The 22,120-nt window shown below is 32.7% G+C and overlaps 1 protein-coding gene across 1 annotated transcript in view; it reads right to left on the bottom strand.

Annotated features, from left to right (window-relative positions):
• LOC110996202 (lachesin-like) overlaps positions 1-22,120 on the bottom strand; it is a 67,530-nt gene that overhangs the window by 35,286 nt on the left and 10,124 nt on the right. The window contains exons 2-4 of the mRNA XM_045632404.1: positions 19,981-20,260; positions 8,482-8,609; positions 7,043-7,228 (exon numbers count right to left, since the gene is read on the bottom strand). Coding sequence (XP_045488360.1) covers positions 7,043-7,228; positions 8,482-8,609; positions 19,981-20,089 — 423 coding nt within the window. The 5' untranslated portion in view covers positions 20,090-20,260. The remainder of the gene's footprint in view (positions 1-7,042; positions 7,229-8,481; positions 8,610-19,980; positions 20,261-22,120) is intronic.

Raw genomic sequence — 22,120 nt, 5'->3', positions numbered from 1 at the left:
GCCGATCACCTACATGCTCAATAAAATCCAATAGATACAAAAATGTGTATTCCCCATGCCATTAGAGGACTTTAGACAATCCCGATACTAAAGTAGATTTGTAACTTCACCTAACTATATAATCCTTGACTGGGACAAAGGCGACTTTTAATATACGAAAAGGCAACTCTATCCTAGCCTTTTATGTATCCGGTTGACTAACAAAAGACACCGCAATATCAAAATCTCGTTAGGGTATCATATTTAAATCTGACCGAGGGTTCGGTTAAAAAGTTTGATGTATTGGCATATTTACAATGCGTAGTCATGGGCGGTCCAAACGAGAAAAAGGGTTGGAAAAAGATCGTCTATCACGGCCTCTGTCAACAGTATGGTGTCAACGCGAAAAACAATTAGTAGGTTAATATTTATTTGATTACCGCCGATTGAATAGTGATATCAATGAATATTTGATTATGACGTGACTTTTGTAATTAGGTTTATAATTTATCGTACAATATATTAAGTTTAAAAGTGTGATACACTTTCCATACTTCGATAAGTGTTTTTAGTCGCGTGCTTAATATAAGGTTTTTTTACTTAAGATTGTCCGTAAGATGAGACCAAACGGTGATATTTCTGATAGATACAGTAACAGTACACTATCGGTTTTTTTTAATTAATATTAATATAAAATAAATATGTATATATAATTCTATAATATTTATAATTATATAATACATATTATTATTAATTTAAAAAACCCGATCCCGTTTTATCCTACCAATAAGTAATAAATAATTTATTTGGAACTTATCCGGACATTGTGAAACAGACCCTTAAACTAATCTTGTCCATAGAAAGATATATACCTAATAGATATATTTAACAAAATTCTATATTCTAATAAATTATTTGAAACAAACTGTTTATCGTCATTCTAATAATCTTTAGTGAAAATTTTATGTAAATAAACGAATTGAAACATCGTTCACAGCCTTTGTTGGCAAATAAAAAGTTTTCAAACAATTTTCGCTCACAGAAAGAATGTTAATTGTGTTCTTTCCCTTTACAAAAACCTGCGCGTTTCAAGCATATTTAAAAAAAGGAAATATATACATTCAAGTTTCGGTTTTTTCCATCTCTTACTGAATACTTGTGTAATTGTGCGGGCACTCTCAAATTTGCTTTTACACTTAACAAATGTTGGGAGCCCGAGCAAATAAAAAGCCTTTTTTCGACGCTTCGTTGTTACTCAACCTGAGCAAATATGGTGCGGGTGTATAAGACGAGCAGTCCCTTTTATACAAATAAATATACCGACGTTGAACACAGTAATTGTATAAAGAAAGAACTACTAAGAATTACTTTCCAAAAGATAATTTAACTCTTTTTATAAAAAAAGATTTAGCTCTTTTAATTAGGTGTCATCGAGTCTTCTCAATTAGGAAACCTAAAACAAGTAAAACGCAACCAAAACTAATATCTAGGTTTTATATTTAATATATTATTTATATGAAACTATACTTTTCTTACAGGCTCGCTTGATTTCAAGTGATAACGCCCATGTGCATAATTCTCGCGAGTGTGTTCATTTATTATTTATTTATTTATTTAGTACTCCTACAGCTAACATAAATTATATATAATTACAAACAAATACACTGAGAATATAGCCAAACATGAAATACATGATGCATTTAACAACAAAAAGATTTATAAAAGGGAACAAACAAACAAAAATTATTTAATACATTTGACTAATTGTGATTTAATTTATTTAACTAACTGCCGGCCTTTTACTATTTTTTACGCTCTTACACTATTTGCTAGTAGTAAAGTGACACCTGCGTATTTATATAGTATTCAGGATGAAATTTATAATAAAATCACAGACTAAACAAGCTAGTGTAAAAGATGAATTCTAAACGACATTTGAAACTTACTAATGCTACTAATTATTATAATACCCACTTAAGCAAGATAAATATAATTACAAAACTTAGCGGCACGGCAAACGTGCCAATACAATACTTCCCGCATTAAAACGAAGAGCAAAACACGTATGTTAATCGTGCCATTCTCCACAAACGAGGGAGCGTTAGCTGGAAACTTGTTTCGCATGAAGACGTCGCGGTCACATTCCACCCCTTTGCAAATGCTTGCATTCCTTCACAAAATTCCGAGCGACCCGTACCTATCGTCACAATGTTACACCGCAAAGGTAAATAACTTAATAAATGTCAAGCCGTCTCGCGCAGGTCACTTCAGAGGTCGCTACGCCTTTGTAATTGAAGATACCTTCACGATAGTGGAGATTTCGTGCACGTAGCTCATCGGCAAACAAAATTGTACCCTTGTCTTTAAGTAATTAATTATAAAAGTTAATTTTAAGTAATAAAGTTAATTAATTAATTAAGGTTGTCAAAGGTACGTAAAATTGTTCACCTGAGTGTAATATTTAAAGTTTTCGACATACGGGAGTCTTACTTAGTGCTAAGTTTTGTCAGCTTAATTTTTCGTATATTGCACTGTATTGATACAGCTAAAAGGATTTAAGTTACAGCATTTAAAAATGTATAGGACAGTCAAAAACCCTATTAGGACTTTATAAAGAGTTTTCTTGTTAAGTTTACCTTTCGAAGTAAATTCGATTAATATCTACTGAAATTTTCAATCAAGTTAAGATAGCTTATTGCGCGAAATATTGAGAACAACTTTCAAAGTTTGTAGTGTAAAAACTTTAAATCAATTTAAGTATTTGCTGAATTTATATATACCAATTATTTTGTTATTATTCTTTAAGAAATGTTTTAATAGCATAATTATAAATATTACAAATTAATTACTAACGTCAATTTTCTTTTAAATAGCTTGTTTTCAACTCAATATTACATTTTTTGTGAATTATATTAATTATATTATTATTTTTTATTTATTCCGTTTAGTTATTACTAAATACACACTTTTTTAACTGTTATATTTATTTTATTTTTTTATTTATTCAATACATGTGATAAAAAAAATACATGAGGGTACATGCAAATAACCATGCGCTGAAACCAACAGATTTAAGTGCGGCATGGTGTGGTCGCTGCTACTCGACTGTTTGATTACATAATTAATTTAACACTTACATAGTATCTTATTTTATAGCATAAAGTACAGTCATACGCCAATATTTCTAGATACAAACAAAGTGCCGGAAATATGTCTATACCACTTTAATGATAATATTATTACGTTCATTTTGTTACACAATATCAAGTCAGTCTTAATGAATTTTAATGGATCCTTGCAATGATATAGCTTGTACAACAGAATAACACTTAGGCTACAATTTTTTATCGAGTTTTTTACACAGTTATGATCTATTCTACTGTAAATTACTGTATTTATTATTTTTGATCACAAAACTGTCTCAATATTTGTCTGAGACATTCCAATTTTGTCACATGATTGGAAGCCGCAAGGAAAGTGTAAGCGTGGCTGTCGCAAGCAGACCTGGAGTTACAGATGAGGCATGAGGGAAGACTTAGAGCGAGGTGAAATACTGTGAATGATCTCTGCTCGGTCTAGATGTAATAGGACATTAAGTCAACCAAAAAGCAAAGAACTTTCTTATTAAACATTATATTATGGTTAATTAATAAATTAGGTTATACTAATTAGTCTAGAATAAAATCCAAAATAATTGGGCATTACAATGCTCGCTGAAGTCTCAGTGAAAAGACAATTAAAAAAAATGTTTTAATGATTTATTTAGTTTAAAGCTGATGGCTGTATTATAATTCTTTATAAAAAATAAATTTCACGCATAAACTGATATCGCGAAAAGGCGGCAAAATGCAAAACTATTTTTTTCAAGGCTCACAATTCATTTTGCCCTACATTCGGAATTTCTAAATAACAAGTCGCACAAAATGCACGTTTCTTTGTACATCCACACGTAAAGTGATATCAAAGTAGTATTTTGCATAAAACTTTTTGATGCTTGAAATTTAGCGTGAGGTTTGTGTTAAATGTTTTCTCTAATGGCTGTTACAGAATATGGGAGAGTTAACATGACATTGTCAAAGTCATGTAGATTTATTTTGGCGCGAATATGTCTTTATTTAGGCCTATCTAAAATCGAAATCTAAAATGACAGGTTATGAAGCTAGATTTGTTTGACTGACGTTTTTAATACGGCTCGACACAGACTATCATGTAAGATAACGTTATAGAAAAGATTACTCTGTTTTCGTTTATAATTATTCGTACACAAAAGGCTGTTATTCTACATTTTTATTTATTTTGCCCTATTAAATTATTTACCCTTAGAGCTTACAATACACAATAATATTGAAATAAAATCGTCAATTTAAAGTTTTACAGGCTAAACAATTATATAACTTAGTCTGGCCATAAACACCATGACATAAAGACTTACTTTTTAAATATTTGGATTTGGAACGAGTATATTAATTTAAAACTCTTTAAATGTTTGTGCCATTTTTCATTTTTTTTTGTACTCATTATATAATTAATGAAATGTTCTAGCAAATAAGATTGCAGTGATGGCCTTGCACGAAGTGGGTATGGAGCCACGGTCATTTTCCAGACACCTCAAAAGCTTCAGTTAATGTTCGTATATCGTACTATCAACAGATACAACAACACCTCGTCTGTTGAAGATCAGAAAATATAGAGGGCCGCGTTCTGCTAGAACTACAAAGAGTGTTAATTCTGTTATCGCAAGATATAAAACGACAGAATCCTAGCTGGGAACCGGTATGCAGGTGTTTTACTAAAGCGAGTGTGTTAAACTCTTGATTTAGTGACATTAAATGTCTGACAGTGTTTTATGGATATTTTTGAAAGAGTTGTGTAGGGAATTGTATATGTGAAAGTTTGAAAAAGTCGTTATGTAGTGCAGATAGCCGAATTATTATTCAATAATATATATACTCTTATCTCTGAGGTCGTAGAATCGATACCCGGCTGTAAACTAATGCGCATTTCAATTTGAGTATTTAACATTCGCTTTAACGGTGAAGGAAAACATCGTGAGGAAACCGACATGTCTTAGACCCAAAAAGTCGACGGTGTGTATCACTCACACACACAGGAGGCTGATCACCTACTTGCCTATTAGTTTGTTTTTTTTATATAAAATTGAAGAGAATATTTTTATAAGTAGATGTCTCATGTTTAAATGCATAAAATTTAGGAAAATGTCATAATCTTCTATGTACCAATCTATAGTGAATACAGTCACAATAGTCGTTTGTTGTACAACTTTAGTATGAAAGTCAACGTTTCCTTATATTGAGCGTCTTATGTCCAGCGAATGAATCGATAATATAAAACTGAATATTAAAATCCAAGGCAGCGTTGAGTCATCTATATTGCATAAATTTTAATATAATTAGCTTTCTAGTGATGCCGAGAACTTGGAATTAGCTAATAACCTTCACTCGCGTAAAGAATTTCCCTTTACTAGAATAATTGAAGTAGAAAAAACGTAATATTCCTATTAATCAAACACAAAAAAAATAATATTGAGACCTAGATATTCAAGGCTATGAATTTTCTTATCTATCACTCCATTATCAAGAAAATAAGAGTAATTGTCATTGAGATGATCTAGAAATGAATTTTACTAAACAATGTTTTATATATTTTTATTATCCTACTTTTTTAACACATTAAGTGCTCTTTTCTCGGATCCGAGTGGAGCGGGGCCATAGTAGCCCACCGCTCACTCGGTTCCGTGCAAGCGTCCCGTTAATTTAAACCATTGCCATCGCTAGCTCTCAGATCCAAGTATTCGGTACCCGACGTGCCGACCACTCGAATCCGAAAACTGTTTTTTCTTTTATATGCATTCATACATATTTCAAAACTTCATATTTACTTCATCAAAATTCGCCATACAACAGTTCTGGTTTCCGGCTATTTTGTATCCATTGTTTAAGCATTCAATGTGTATCTAATAACGGACAATCATCTGTTAAGTGATATGGCCCATGCCCCCGTAGTCTCACAATTGCGAACCCTTAAAATAATTAATACGAAACGCCTTATATAGTACTAATTTTAGCAATATCTATTACAATGTTTTTGTTTTTAATTATATATTTGAAATAATTCTCGGTTATAAGCTGTGCAAAATTAGAGATGCATCGTTTTAAAACACTAAAAGGATCGACAATCATCAGAAGTGCCTCGACAATTCTCCGCCAGCTCGACATCGAACAATTGCATTAGCATAGAGAAATGAAATACAAAAAGCCTACTGCAAGACTTTTACTAGTCTTACCTTGTATTAAGAAAAGCTTTTAACATTTCAGATTGAATATAAAAAATATCTACGTTTTTTGACGACTTCAAAGATCTGTCTGATTTCCATTTCCATTCTATTGCAACATATTTAAAATGTAAAAACGACTGCATGGATTTTTTGTGTTAATTGGTTTGAACATAACTATCATTGTTAGGGCCTGTTTCACAATGTCCGGATAAGTTCCAAATAAGCTATGTGTTACTTATTTGTAGGATAAACAGTAGTTTTGCGTTTCACGACTGTCAGATAGCGCTATTTGTCATCAAATGCCAAGTATCTTATTCGGAACTTTTATCTTTCGAATAATTTATGTGTTGCATAGCTATTTGGCACTTTATCCATACATTGTGAAATAGGCCCTTAGTATAACAAATAAATGAATGCGAGTGTAAAAACTTTAAAACAAAACGGGACTGAAGGCACGCACTGAAATGAACACGCACTTAAAGTAACCGCCCATTGACACCTAGCCATACGAAGAGGTTTGCCAGTGCTTTATCGGCGTTAAAAGTGGCACGCATTTGTCTTGTATGAGGATTTGCATAATTTGACTATCTCAGATTCCATAGATTAGGAGATTTTACATTAAAGGAAGGGGCAACTATATGCAAAGATGCGTGGCGCAAAAACAGTCCTTTGTTTTCACGTCGGGAATACATAACGTCTGTGCCAAATATTCAAAAATATATTTTTCAAATAAATCCCCAGACATGCGAGAAAGTTAATTTTACATACCTGACTTTTCATTGGATCTGTGTTGATTTGACACATGTAAGTTCCCGAGTCCTTGGGCTCGACGCTACTTATGTATAGCTTCCATGTGTTGTGTCCGTTGTGTGTGACTGACAGGCGAGGATTGATGTTCACCATATGAGTATGGATCGCTAGAATGGTCTTTGTGTCTGATTTTATCCAGGCCACCTACAAAATAATCGATCGGTTAAAACAGATATAAATGCGATAATTTACCACTTATACATTTAAATGTAAGTAAAACGAGCGTATTAAGTTTTATAATAGTTTAAAAATAGAATATATGCTACCTATGTAGTGTATGTATGTTTAGTTTATTTTTTTGTGGTTGTTAGTTTTTGTTTTTCCTTTCATTGATTGCGGATGTCTTTTTTCTTATATTTTTTAGGCATACACATTGTTTTAAAATATATTAATATTATAATTAATGTATTCATTATATAAATACAAAAACAAATATCGCCTTCCTGATCTTTCCTTTGCTATTTATTCTTCCCAGGCTACCTATATACCTACGTATAATGTATATAGTAGATAATGTTCCATTAAATCGGTACAAATATTTTTACATTAATAAATAAATTCACGTATTTGAATTTACGGTTGAGTAGTAAGTTATTTAATACACATATTGCGTATAAGTTATATGTTTAAGAAAAAGATTCGCTATGCGTAGTTTAGATTAATTTATTTATTCCTATTTACAAATAACGGAGTGATTTAAAATCACGCATTACGGTGTATATATTTTATATATACACCGTAATGCTATAGTTGCATGCGTATATAGTATATAAATGGACAATACTAAAATTGGTTGAAAAAAGGAGTGGACTTGGAGATGCGAAGTTTTTACCGACTAGTGTGATAGATCTAGTTTTCAACTAAGAGAAGTCAATGGCTTTGTTCGCGACTACACATTGTATTGTGTCACAATGGCGCAAAGTTTTGCGTAAACATTACCCGTGAATATTTTATTAAAGCTGAATTACAATGTGTACTTATTGTCCTGCTTGATTACATTACTCTTACACCATTCTATAATGTGTGTTAAGTAAGACTTAAGTTGTTGGGTAATAAACTGTTTTAATATCTTAATAATGATAAATGCATTAACTTCATTCAAGTATTATCTTAAATTAACATAGCTTTTACACATTTAAAGAAAACAATTTTTTACTGGATTGAAGCTATGTATTATTATTATTGTAAACTTATAATTATTTAACATAATTTTAAATTTTTCCGACGTTTCGCGTGCTTTACAGCGTGCGTGGTCCCTATGACTGAAGACAAAAGGTGTTGAATATCAAAAAAGTCCAGATAATACAACTTCTTTTACAGCTGTGATACTTATACAAAAACTTACATATAAAAAATCGAATCGAAAGAACTATACGAATTTCACTTGATATTATTACCTTGTAACTGCCCAAATGATTGACCGTACAGGTGAAGTGCACATCGCGTCCCATGGCGACAGTAATATTTTCCAACGGGGCGAGAAACTCAGGCTCCGCCTCACTATATCCCGGGCCTTGCAGCTGACCTGCAATACACCCTAAGTTATCACTTTAATATCAGCACTGCGCTTTGCAATAAACCTACTATTAATGTGTTCAATTGCAACTGTTTTGTGAACGTGTACTGCTTTTGTATAACTTTGCAAGAATTATGTTCTTTAATTAATGCATTGCTGTTTAAATTGTTTTTTCATCAGTGATGTTTAATGAAAAATATCTCACTTAATAGTTATTGGATCATACATTATCTTATATTAAGTCCCATAACCAAAGGGTAGACGCCTTTTGGGTACGTTTAATTGATCATTATAATTTATATAATGTCCGCCGTTCCACAACTACGCGTTTTTCAAGGCAGTTTTTGCCGCGGACCACCACTTTGTGGAACCAGATGCCAACTGAAGTATTTCCGAACCAATTCGACTTAGGGTTCTTCAAGAAAAGAGCGTACCAATGCTTAAAAGGCTAGCAAGGCACTCGCGAGCCTACTGGCAATCATTGTCCATAGGCGGCGGCATCACTTAACATCAGGTGAGCCTCCTGCCCGTTTGCCCCCTGTTCTATATAAAAAATGTAAGATTTCTATTTGGGTGTGAGATAAGTTGTCGATACACACGATATCTGCAAGCAAATGTTATTGCATATAGAAAAATCCTTCAGGGCACTACTTAGATTCTAACCTATTGAAAACAACACACCCAAATTACATACACCTGGCTGTATTCAATGGTTGTAAAAATTTAATTAATATACGAGTAAACATGGTGGCAATTGTGTTTGTATACGACACGTAAATGTACATATGGTCTCAGCAATTATTTGTAACAGTCGTATTGATTCCTGGAAACATTAGAAAATTCCATGAAAACACACGTGCTCACCCCTTTGAATTTTCCCTTTCACTTGCCACAATCCCATTGGAAATGTTTCTACTTTAATCAATTTTTACAAAAATTGTAAAATAATAATAATTCTTAGTAAAAATTTCGCATTTAGTAAATTTTATATTACAAAACCAGTAATGAGTTTCATAATTAAACTCCGGTCTAAAAATTGATTAAACTATGTTTTCAATTTTATGAAACAGGAGGGATTACATAGAGGACAATTTTTTTAAATATTAATACGCAAGTAGGTGATCAGCCTCCAGTGCCTGACACACGTCGTCGACATTTTGGGACTAAGACATGTCGGTTTCCTCACGTTTTCCTTCACCGTTCGAGCAATTGTTAAATGCGCATATAGAAATAAAGTCCATTGGTGCACAGCCGGGGATCGAACCTACGACCTCAGGGATAAGAGTCACACGCTGAAGCCACTAACACTGTTAGTTTTCTAGCGCAATTTATTATGGTTTTTACATAAATATAAGTTTTGTAATTATTTTGCAGTTAAATTACTAAATAGTTATGTCAATATACTCTAACCGCCGCATATTAAATAGGCATCAAGATCAACACACCGCGGTTTGCAAACAATAATTATTGGTCCGTACACAGCATCACATAATTATCTCGCTCTAATTTACATTTTGGTCCACGTGTGATCAGCATTTTCATTGATACGTGATCTAAAGATATATATAATAGACTGGCTGCAAAATGTCGCTTAAATTCAACATATAGTTGAGGTTTGGAGTTGTGCAATGTTGCGCTGCTCACAAATATTTAAACATCGTCATAATATTTAAACGCGAGTTGCGTTTCGACAACGTTAGCAGCGCAACTTGAACACATGGGCCATAATCGTGTGGTGAAGGAACAGCTGCATCGACAGAGTGCAGGAGGGCCTGCTGCAGCTGAAAGCAATGGCACAGAACAGGGAGCGCTGGAAGGTTCCCTTTTACAAGGGCAAGACACTTTTTGGGTCGCAGTGCCAGTGGAGTGAGTGTGTAAAAGTGTGTAATTAAAATAATTGGAAATTAATACAGCCTTTGTTACACGGGGATAAAAAAACATTGTAATGGTTAAAGAATAGTTTAACTCAGTCCAGTTTTTGATTTTATTTGATACAAAAATACCACTGCTTCTATTTTATTTTAGTATTAGCTGTCCCCACGAATTTTATTTAGCCTTAATATGTTTCTTTACTTAGGCCTACCATTTCTGATACTATCAATATTTTTTTAATTTGATTTTAATTGTAGGTATATTCTAATAGTCTAGTCAACAAGTTCAAAAACGTAAAAATATAGATAAAGGCCTGCACCAAAATCCTACAAAAACATTTTTCTAGAGGTGATTCCGAATCGAATGAGCCATCGCTAATATTTTTAGGACCTTTATCTCTATTTTTCACGTTATATACTATCTAGAATAACCTATATATAACCTTTATTGTTAAGGTATATTTTAAAGTATTCAAATGTTGTTTAAGTATTCTTTTGTCGGTCAGAACGGGGATCACAATTTCAAAAATCGAATCGATCTTAAAAATCGGCTTATGAAGTTGGATATACATTTGGTTTTTTATTTTATTTGTACGGTGATTAGGAGTGAATGGAAAAGGTTGCGCTTAAAAAGGGTCACACTAAATGTCCCATACTGTGACATCGGAACGATTAATGGCCTTGTGGCCGAAATTCGGACAGCTGAATGTTTTCGGCAAATTGGCCTAATGCAAAAACCTAATGTATAGATTTATGATCGTTTTCAACTTTTTAGCAATAGCTACTCTCTTTTTATTATTGGCACGTAAGGTAATTTTCGATTTATCAATTATTTAGCTATATTCAATACACAATTAAAAAAAAGAAAAATATGAGATAAAAGTATCGATAAATAGAGACGAGTTGAAACGATGAATAATAATATAACTATCTGACATTACATTACAATAAATACTATCTTATTATTACGTTTTTTTTAACAGGTAGCTATCGAATAGAAGACCCGTAGACACTGTCAAAAGGCGTACCGGTATTTTAAGAATTTGTACGTTCCATTTTCAAATGACGTCGTACCTACTGGTTCGAAAATCGACGAGAACCTTTTAAATAGAAATGAAGTGCAGAAAATTGTATATAATTAATGACGTTATATTCTGTCGTGACGTTTAAAGATGATACTCATCTCAAACTACTCTAAAGAACTTCTCCTAAATGTTGGTTACATACATTTAATTAATAATATTGATTGATGAATGAAATCGATTTGTAGAATTTAGATTAGATATCCTCTTACTTGAAATTAATTGAAGCTGATATATTTAATTTGTGTGAAATCACTTTTGTAAAAAGGATTATATATAGTCCATAGAATTAATCAATTCATAGCAATTCATAATTTTCTCTCATTATTACAGGGCATTTTATTGATTAATAAGTTAAAATAAAGGAACTAGATACAAAAGTAGAAAAATAAGAACCACCTACTACAAAACAGCTTCATGTGTCTTTAACTTAAAGATTAGATTAGACAGAAACTTAGACTAAACTTTTTCCTTAGTTTACTATCTATATAAATATAAATAAATGTACATAATTCATCAGAAATTTTATTACAGCTCATTTAAAGTAAACAGCTGAAATCGACGTTCATTTAATAATGCTTTATCTGGTCCGTCAAATTAGCCGGATACGAAATCGTGGCACGGCCATCACGTCATTATTCAACCCGCATCAATTAATCCCTATGCAACTACCCGTTGATTTCCGCCTTTCTATGTATCACTTACAGCGGAAAATCATTCGAAAATTGAATTGAATATGTTTTTCCGATAATATCGCTTAATGTGAAAGCCGGCATCTCCGTTATCTGTGGAGCTTTGAGTGCGCTTCCGCTACCTGTGAATATATTTTAGTAGTTATTTAAGCGAGCTTTAAGAAAAACACCATACAGTATCATGAAGGAAAACATTGTAATCTAAAAACTTAGGTGTGTAGGATGATTATTAAATACATATATAAAATCAATATATCATAACTAAATAGTTGAGTATAAAGTTGACACAAAATTTTATGTTAAATGTTAGTTAATAATTATTTAGAGTATTATTGTGTAAGATTCTTTACGTGAATAATTCAGTACATATCACATACACACACACACTCACACACATACACATACCCCATGTGGTTTTCTTATAATATATACATTCCTTATGTATATACTATTATAGATAAATGTATATATTTTCTTATTTTGTTAACGTTACAACCTACTATAACCATAATTGTCTATTCTCTATTATTTATTATCGATTCGAAGTTGTGGAGGCCTGATGACCTGTAACACAGGTGCTCAACCTTTAGCAGGCATCAGTCTCACATAAACATTAACAATCCCTCAAAAGAAGAATAGCAATTATTTACATACATTAATAAATAGTTGTGACTTATCATGTATGAAGTTTTGTGAGAAAATAAATAAAGATTATTATTATTATTGCTGCTACTACTATACTGGTATTCCATTTGAATAGGAAATTAATACTAATAAATCATATTGAGCGAAAACCAAACTTGCGTTGTGTCTTAAATGAAGCCAATAAAGATTATTGAAGCGAATCCGAGCCTGTTATTATAATAATTACAAGTAACCTATCAATCTGCACTAATATATACATTGCTACTTCTATACTGGTATTCCATTTGAAAAGCAAATTAATACTAATAAATCATATTGAGCGAAAACCGTTTGCATTGTGTTTTAAAGGCCAATAAAAGGTTATTAAAGCGAATTCAAGCCTGTTATTCTGAGACAATTAAAAGTGCTCGCTGTAACTGTCTCGTTTGCAAGTTATAGAACTTTAGATCCCGGCCAATGTACTATCTGCCAGTTATCCTACAATGTGCTACTTTGACACAAATTCTACGGACCAACTGTCCTCCCTCGATAGTTAAGCTGAGTACCTACTGTTATTGAAGCATTATTTTGTCTATTAAGTCTACCTTTGTAATTATTCTTTTGCAAGAAAAAACCTTGACAAGTTATGTATATTACAAGATAGAAATATTTATAAACATATTTTAAGTAAACGATTGCTTAACTAAAACTAAAAAACAACTAATTTTAAGGTTCATGTATTGTTAGGAAATGTATTTGTATATTGCGTAACGTTTAACAAGATTTTTTTTAAAGATTTGTTTTCCAACAACACCTTGTACTACATTCACCGCAATGTTTGAACACCCGTTTATTTTCAATTTTGTTACGTTTCATACAGACTTTGACCCGTATCTCACAGCTTCGATGCATTGTTCTAAATCCATTCAACATCAAACATTGAGTTATACTATCCTAAAAATATAATTTATAAGGAGAAATTCGATAGACACATAAAATGCCAGAAAGTACGCGAGTGCGTTTGGTAATATGTTTAATACGCAAGTTACTTGAACTTATCGATTTGTATAATGCCAGCAGCTTAAAAATAATGAATAAAGCGTTCAGTCTGGCACCTGACCTACAAAATTATCCTAGTATTTCCACCACATGAGCAGTGTTGGCCTAGTGGCTTCAGTGTGCGACTCTCATACCTGAGGTCGTAGGTTTGATCCCGGGCTGTGCACCAATGGACTTTCTTTCTATGAGCGCATTTAAGATTTGCTCGAACGGTGCAGGAAAACATCGTGAGGAAACCGACATGTCTTAGACCCAAAGAAAAAATTGACGACGTGTGTCAGGCACTGAACAAATACTTGCCTATTAGATTTAAAAATGATCATGAAGTAGATTCAGAAATCTGAGGCCAGGACCTAAAGAGGTTGTGGTGCCACTGATTTTTTTTTATTTCCACCACAGATAGAACACTCGATATTGAAATATTACTGATAATACAGTCTCCGTACTCTGAACATTCAATAGCAATGCCGGTCTTTGTATGCAAGTTCGATATAGATCTTCCGCGCTAATGTTACAAAAACTCATAATTGTAATCGGGACTTTTGGAATGGATTTCACCTGACATTGCCATCTTTTTAAAAATGACCCCTGTCTGAAGCCATAATAATTGTCGATAATTAAATTAATTATTAATAATCAGCTTTTGAAAATGGGCCAAAAGAAAAGTTTTTTCTATTTTTTAAGTCTAAATTATAGATCGTATACTGGCTTTTATATTGCAAAAAATAAATCCCGTTGTGGAGGTGATATTAATTTTTAAATTGAGCAACGACTTATAAAATTAAAATTACCGTGACATACGACAACTTGATGAGTATCCGGTCAATTGGAGATTTAATTATATTTCTGGATTATTTAATTTAATATTCAATTTATAATTGCGAATACCCTTTATTCTCAGCGCCTATTTTAAACTATAAACAACAATTTCTTGGTAACCTGCGGGGCTAGCGGGAGGGGGGAGTGGTTGCGTTCATTAGATGACGACAGACGAGTGCGGATTTTTTACGCCCGAACCAAACTCAAATTGAATACAATCTGAGATCAGACCGTGACAGTCGATCTATCTCATATCTGCATTCTAATAACCAACTCCTACGAAGACAATCCATTTTTGGCGACGGATAGAATGCAATATCTTAGCTAAATAAAGTAAAGTTAATAAAACCATACAAATATTATTTAAATATATCTATGTTTAAAACATATCAAATAGCATTTTAATTATTTTAAAAACTTGTGTAAGTTAAAATCTTCAGATAGGATGTTAACAGTTGGTTAGTCATTTTCATACAGAGGTCTATCCATATACACCGATCTGACCTACCATGGATAGCTTGTATCGACAGACGGCTTTTTATCAATAACGAAGTCTAACTCAGAAAGTTAAAAATGGATTGAGATATTTTATCCAATTTTTGCGTAAATCGGTTTGTCGCAGTAGTCTGACGCGTATCGCGCGTACGTAATAGACGTGTCAATTTGTAATAATTCTTAGAGTGAAGCACAACGCAAGTTTTGTAATCGCTTTGAAAAGAGCAGTTTTTGTGACGCCCCTAACATTCAGTTAATTAAATCGTCGTAAAGTGCGAGAAGCGACAGGACGTTTACTGAATCACTCAATTCGCCCGCGAAATAGACCTGTGCGATCGATTGAAACCGTCGACTGCGTCGCCGCTGCGTTCGCGGTACACCCACGATGACCAGTTAGAAAACGTTCTTTGAGGTTCTTTGAGCCTCCACCGTTCAAGTCTTCAACGAATTTTAGCCTTAGACTAAGATCACATCCTTATAAAATCCAAAGACTACAACCATAAAAAAATGTACTCAGAACATGTTAGATATTTTTTGAGAGGAAAATGGAATAGACAATGTTTGTTTTAGATCATACTTCTTATGTTATCTCAAAGCACGATTTTGAATTTAAATTTCTTTTTAATTTTGGAGCTGTCAAAGACTGAAATAACGACAGAATTGACAGCCATATCAGTTGACGGTCTGCGGCGTGTCTCTGCAAATTGAGTGCATTCACCGTGATGAAAGATCTTGACGGTGTATTCCGCACATAAAATCCGCACTAATACATTATAATTTACTGCAATTGTAATATTACAATTGCAATAAATTTTTTTATTTATATTTAAAGTTTAAAATTGGCGCTGAGACCTATATTTTATTTTTATAAGCTTAAATAAAAAGGCCTAGTAATAAGAAAACACAATTTTAAAATTACTTAATATAATATATTCCTTCTATATTGTTTTTTTTTAATAATTAAACATTAAACTTATTTATAAAATCAAAAGCATATTATTTTCCTCATTACTTAGTTCCGAAAGATATTTTTATCTGTTTCGGATCCATTCGACCATTCGGACCAATCATTTAGTTTTGGAAGCAATATTTTAATATCATTTTTTGCTTACAACAGCGAACCAAAGATAAAAATGCTTTGAGAAAAATCACGTTTAAGTTACAGCTTTATTTGACAAAAGCAAAACATTCAGCGATTCTTTCCCAAACAAAAGCTGTATAAATCTATCTAGTGTCAAAAATGTAACGTCAAAAGTTTTTCATGTTTCAGCAGAATGAAAATTAATAACTGCGAGCCTCACTCAATGTTCACTTTAACGACACGGTTTGTCTTATTCACTCACGGATAGTTGAACAGGTCGTTTATAACGCTTTTTAAAAACATAATCGACTGACAAGTTTTATAGCACTGATATCTTCTTCAGTCTTCATTTCTGGTTGTGTTGTTATTTTCCACAAGTCCCTACTCTCTCCCCTGTATTTGACATTTGTAGCGGTGATGGTTAAAACTTAAAAGTACCTTTACTTAATCTGTCCAGCATGTATGAGGCTCTAATATTATTACACCATTATCAATTTTATAGAAATAAATGTTTAATTTTACTAATAGAGTCTAGACCTAATTTCATTAGCAAATTTAGATTTTGGATCCTCCTTCAATGTATTATTTAAATACGTGCTTGGATTAACCATTTATAAATCATACATCAGTATGATGAAAAAAAAAATTTTTTACACTTTAATTTTATTACTTGCTATATATTTACATAATCTATCTAATCATCTATCTAATTACGGGAATAATCACTGGCAAAATACCCGCGGGTTTTAATCAAAACATATTATCACCTATAAGCATTTTCCCTAATTGAAGTTCCGATTCCGTATTTCAATTATCAGTATTTTGTGCCTGTCTGTAATTACATTCTGATAGAATTGCATTAATTTCACCACACGTCCGTAATTTCCATACAGATAATGCAATGATTAGTGCATCATGTTACTTGATTTCTTTTAGGTTTAAATAATAATGTAATTTTACAATTATGTTATATTGTGCGGCTTTGTACAGCTCTAGCATCGAGAGTGTCCATGGGCGGCGGTATCACTTAACATCAGGTGAGCCTCCTGCCCGTTTGCCCCCTGTTCTATAAAAAAAAACAAGCTTCGTGTTTCGTTACTTATTTTTTTAGGTAAATAGGTTTTATATTTTTTATAAAACTGTTGTATTTCTTTCCGTATCTATGTTATAATTTTTTTACTGTACCTACTTTTACTAACTATACGAACAAGTCCTAATCTGTGTGTTATAAAGAGTAAAATATTATTAGTTGTAACGCATAAAATCGACTCTAAAATAATTTCACCATTCCAAGACAGACCCTATATATTTCCAAATTTAAAAATGTCCCTACTATAAGAAAACGTGACCGGAAGTTGTTTATAACCATTAGCGTTATTATAATCAACTAGATGCAATCTTAAATGAAAATCAATTTGCGTTTAAAAAACAATTGACAACATTGTACCAACAAATTGTTATATTGTGTATTATTTGATATTTTTACATATAAGTAGTTTAGTATAGTTATAGTTCGGTATCGTATTTATAAAATTGGTATATTATTTATGTTTGAATACTTTACTGCATTCAAATCATCTGTCTTTATTTATTTAATCTTATTTTTCTTCTGTTTTGTGTTACTATTACGTTAATAGAGTGTTATTATTATCATGAAGATCAGCCGTTTCTGACATCTTCGATTATTATCGTCATCGTATCCATATAAATATATATATTATATAAATTGAGCGTAAATAAAAATGCAACAACAGCTGGGCTGAGAATCGCACGATAGTCCTTTGTCAAATTATTTACATGAAATACCGCGAATTCCTCTGTGGGGTCGCCTAATGCAATTAAAAGAAGGTTGTTTAAAGTGTTTTCAATTAAACGTGGAATCTGCTAAGGCAACGTCTGTACGGATGGGTTACGCCGGGCGTGCCGACAACGTGAGAGAATCTGGGTCGGCATTGCTTCTAAACTGCATTCAGCGTAGACAGTCATTAAAGTGCAACAATTTGTTCGATCACATATGTAGCGGTCCATTTTATTGTTCCAAGCGTACATTGCACGTATACGCTTTCTGTTAGGACGAGGGAAGTCTCCCAGAACAGGAATTATGCTTAAAAGGTAACTACAGAGCAATAAGTGTGGGAGTTTTATTATTATTTTTATCTATGCCTTTTAATTTTTATGAAATGTATTAAAGTAAAGCTGTGTAAAAAGGCTAACTATAAAGTTAGCGATTATCTAGTTGATAAAAGTGCCTGGGACTAGTGCTGGGCAGCCTACTTCTTATTAATTTGCTATATTTGTTTTAAGTGTTGTTTGATGATTTGCTATTTTAAAAGAGAGAGTGTTTTACACCGGCTTTTCTCTCGTCCTACACCCTTTGTCTTCTTTGCCGATGAGTAGGGATGCCTACAGGTTAAAATTTAATGACGTGGATTAAGTGATACCTGTCTTTCTTATGTTCCATAATTATAATATTTATAGATATTTGAATACTCTATGTTATCTCCACCATTCGTAAATACATAAGGATTCTACACAAAAAAATTATATACGAACCAGTAGTTCCTACAATGTGCGTAAAATTAAACAAACTGTAACAGTATTATAACTGGAAATTCATAAAAGTATTAAAATGGCGAAACCCAAGTTTCTATACAATGTAAAAATTATATCACTAATCAAGAATGTGATTTTAATTCAAAACCTTAAATTAAAACCCTTAACCGAAAATATCTGTGATATTTCATTTCGCCCGCGAATAGCTGAAATTATTTTAACGTGCCCTACATTCAACATTTAATTACTCTAATTAAAATATAACAGTGACAAAAGTATCGTTTAAAAGATTGAGAATAAAGCTGGCATCGTCGTTTTTAATTTAAAGCACAGTTTGTAAGAGACGCGGCGAAAATGAACATTGGCCGGTGACTTCGAGGAAAGATTTAGTGGCACTCACATTAATTTATTCGGTGGCAGGAAGAGAAAATTAATGTTTTCAAAGGCGTAAATAGGTACTGGACAGGATATTAAGCCTTTCATCGTGGTTTAGTAAGCCTAAAATCTGTCTTGTTCTGTGGCATGTTCATTAAGAACGTAGCTTATCATTTTATCTAACACTTTCTAGTTACTGGCATTATAGTTCTTATTTTTGTAATGATTGCTTCTTTTTTATTACTACTCATGTAGTGTGTTTTTTGTTTAATGTCTTACTTCTTTTAGTTTAATAAATTTAAAAAATCTGAATAATACCGATTCATTACATGAATTCGTTACAGCAGTTGTCAGTCACTAAATTATGTACTTAGGCTTAATTCCGTTATATATATAATATGGATATCTATATTTGATATATTTATATCATATTATAATACTATTTGTAGGGACGTTCTGATCCTAGAAGACTAAAGTTACAAAAAACTGTCCGATGTCTATGTAAGAGAATAACATTCTTCAAACCTAAATATATACTTGCGTAAAAGAAGTAATATTAAAGTTATATAAAATTGTGTATTTATAGTGATCATCATACATAAACGATCAATGCATACTTTCCAATTGGAAATATTTTTAATTATAACTTATATGGTCTCTGTAAAGGTTCACATTTGCAATACGTATTATTAAATTTGCTGAATAAATTCCTAATGAAATTGTTCTTACCAGCGACGATAGTGAGAAGTGCAAACGTAGCCAATGGGAGCCCTCCGGTTTCCATGGAAACGGTTCGTGTTCGCCTCAGTGCTTCCGTAGCCATAATGTCAACAGACATCTGATTTCAACCAGCTCTATCTCACATTTCGTTCGTTATTATCTTCATGGAATTAAAATCGTATTGTCTTCTCTGTATACAAAGCATTTATTCTATCTTTACAGAATTGTATACGTTACTTAGTTATGTTAAATGTTTTATTGTCATATTATTGTTGCGTCCTTGTTACATCTGAAACAAACACAATAATAATTATATAGCTAATAAAGATAATAAATGAGTGAATAAAAAGGACTGAATGAAATCCCAATTAATAAATCTTTAGTATAAGTCTAATTACGCACGAAAATTACTTATCAAATTTATACTTTAAATTTACAAATTTTTAATGTTAGGAATTTAAAGTATCGTATTCAGCTGTTCAAAGACATAATACAAAATTACTAAGTTAAAGTAAGAAGACAAAACCGTCTTTGTAAATCCTATTTTAAATGCACAAGAAACAATACGTGAGCCAAGCCAACCGTATTTCATACATGGACAAAATAACAGGTATAAAGGTATACGTCACAAGCGTATAAAATAACCACATTGTGTACACTCAGCGTACGTAGTTTTTTATTACAACAGTTTCCAAGCGCGGCGTGAACAAACTCTGATAAAACAGGAATGATTGCCGTTTTGTTGGTGTATTGTTTCAAGTGTTTTGTTCTCTTTGGCTCATCACATCCTTTTATAAACAAATAAAGAATGTATTCATATTGTGATTAAAATTATTGAAACAATCTTTATAGACAATGCTTTTATACACCGAGATTTGAAATGAGTTCATGTGTCTACCATAGTTGAGCGATGCCATTTGGCAAAATCGATTGAAACGCGTTCACTCTCGAAACATGCGGCTCTGCTGTCTTTGCCGAAGCAACGGGCGTCGCGACAATAAACAATACAAACAGCCCTGCCCTGCGTTTGACACTAGCTCGTTCAGAGTGGATTAGAGCGCTCTACAGAGAGTTCGGCAGCATTTAGGGAACGTAATAGCCTTCCACCGTGACCTGTTTTAGTTGCGACAAATAGAGATTTACGGGATTGCCTCCGGCCTTTTCCGAAGCCGTCTATTCTGTCTTATAAAATTCAATGCTCTTTACTTTGCGGCAACTTTATCCGGTCGCGTTTAACACGCTTTACATTCAATATGCCGTCGTACGCAAACTCTAACAGCAACTGTCACTCGATTATTCCCATTCGACGAACTGTCCAACAAACTTTCGAACAATTTAATTCCCTTTGAAATATGCACGAAAAATTTCCCAACGTAAAATAGGGAGCGCTTAAATGCGGACATTAATAAAAAATGAACGAGTGTTAAATAAATGTTGGAGCGAAAAGAAGAGACGTCAATGGCGAGCTCGAACTAAAATCAATCGTTTTTATTGACGCGGGGAATGCGAGTTTAATATGAATTAATGTAAGGAAATGTTCGGTATGTAATTTCGTAATGAATTCTCAATATTGCGGCAGGAAGCCCGCCCTAAGGAATTCTAAAGCTTAATTTTACATCTGTATACAAAGACAGCGTTCGGTTATCTCGCGAGTGGCACGCCACTGATATGAGTTGAACCAGCCCACTTTGCGTTCTATTGTCGTATTTACATTGTTTATGCTCATTCTAAATTACTGATTAATAACGCCGTAATGGTATCAAAACTAAGTTAGCTATATAGCTGCTCTTGTGTTTCCTATGATACATTGTTTCTGTCTGCGGTGTCACCGGCATGTTATAATGATCGCATTTACTTTATCAATTGCAATGTTAGCCTTACTTTGATTTGTTACGGTTCGTTCACTATGTTCATAAAATGACGATTAATTTATGAAATCACCCTTTTTGCTCTTTTATGATCTCCTAAAAATAGGTTCAATATAAGTAGTATTTCCAATCTTCCACTTCAAGTGATAGGTCCTTTTTATGCGAGAAACTCGACAAATCTTAAGACACTCGAACCGAATAAAACTTCAAAGGCTCTTTTACAAGTTTGGCTTCTTATTTATTATTCTCATGTACGAGCTCGGTCAAATGCGAAGGCTGAC

The sequence above is a fragment of the Pieris rapae genome, chromosome 19 (genome assembly GCF_905147795.1).
Source record: "Pieris rapae chromosome 19, ilPieRapa1.1, whole genome shotgun sequence".
In the NCBI taxonomy this organism is placed as follows: domain Eukaryota; kingdom Metazoa; phylum Arthropoda; class Insecta; order Lepidoptera; family Pieridae; genus Pieris; species Pieris rapae.
The sequence above is the reverse complement of the archived record's forward strand: the minus strand, read 5'-3'. Positions and strand labels throughout refer to the sequence as shown.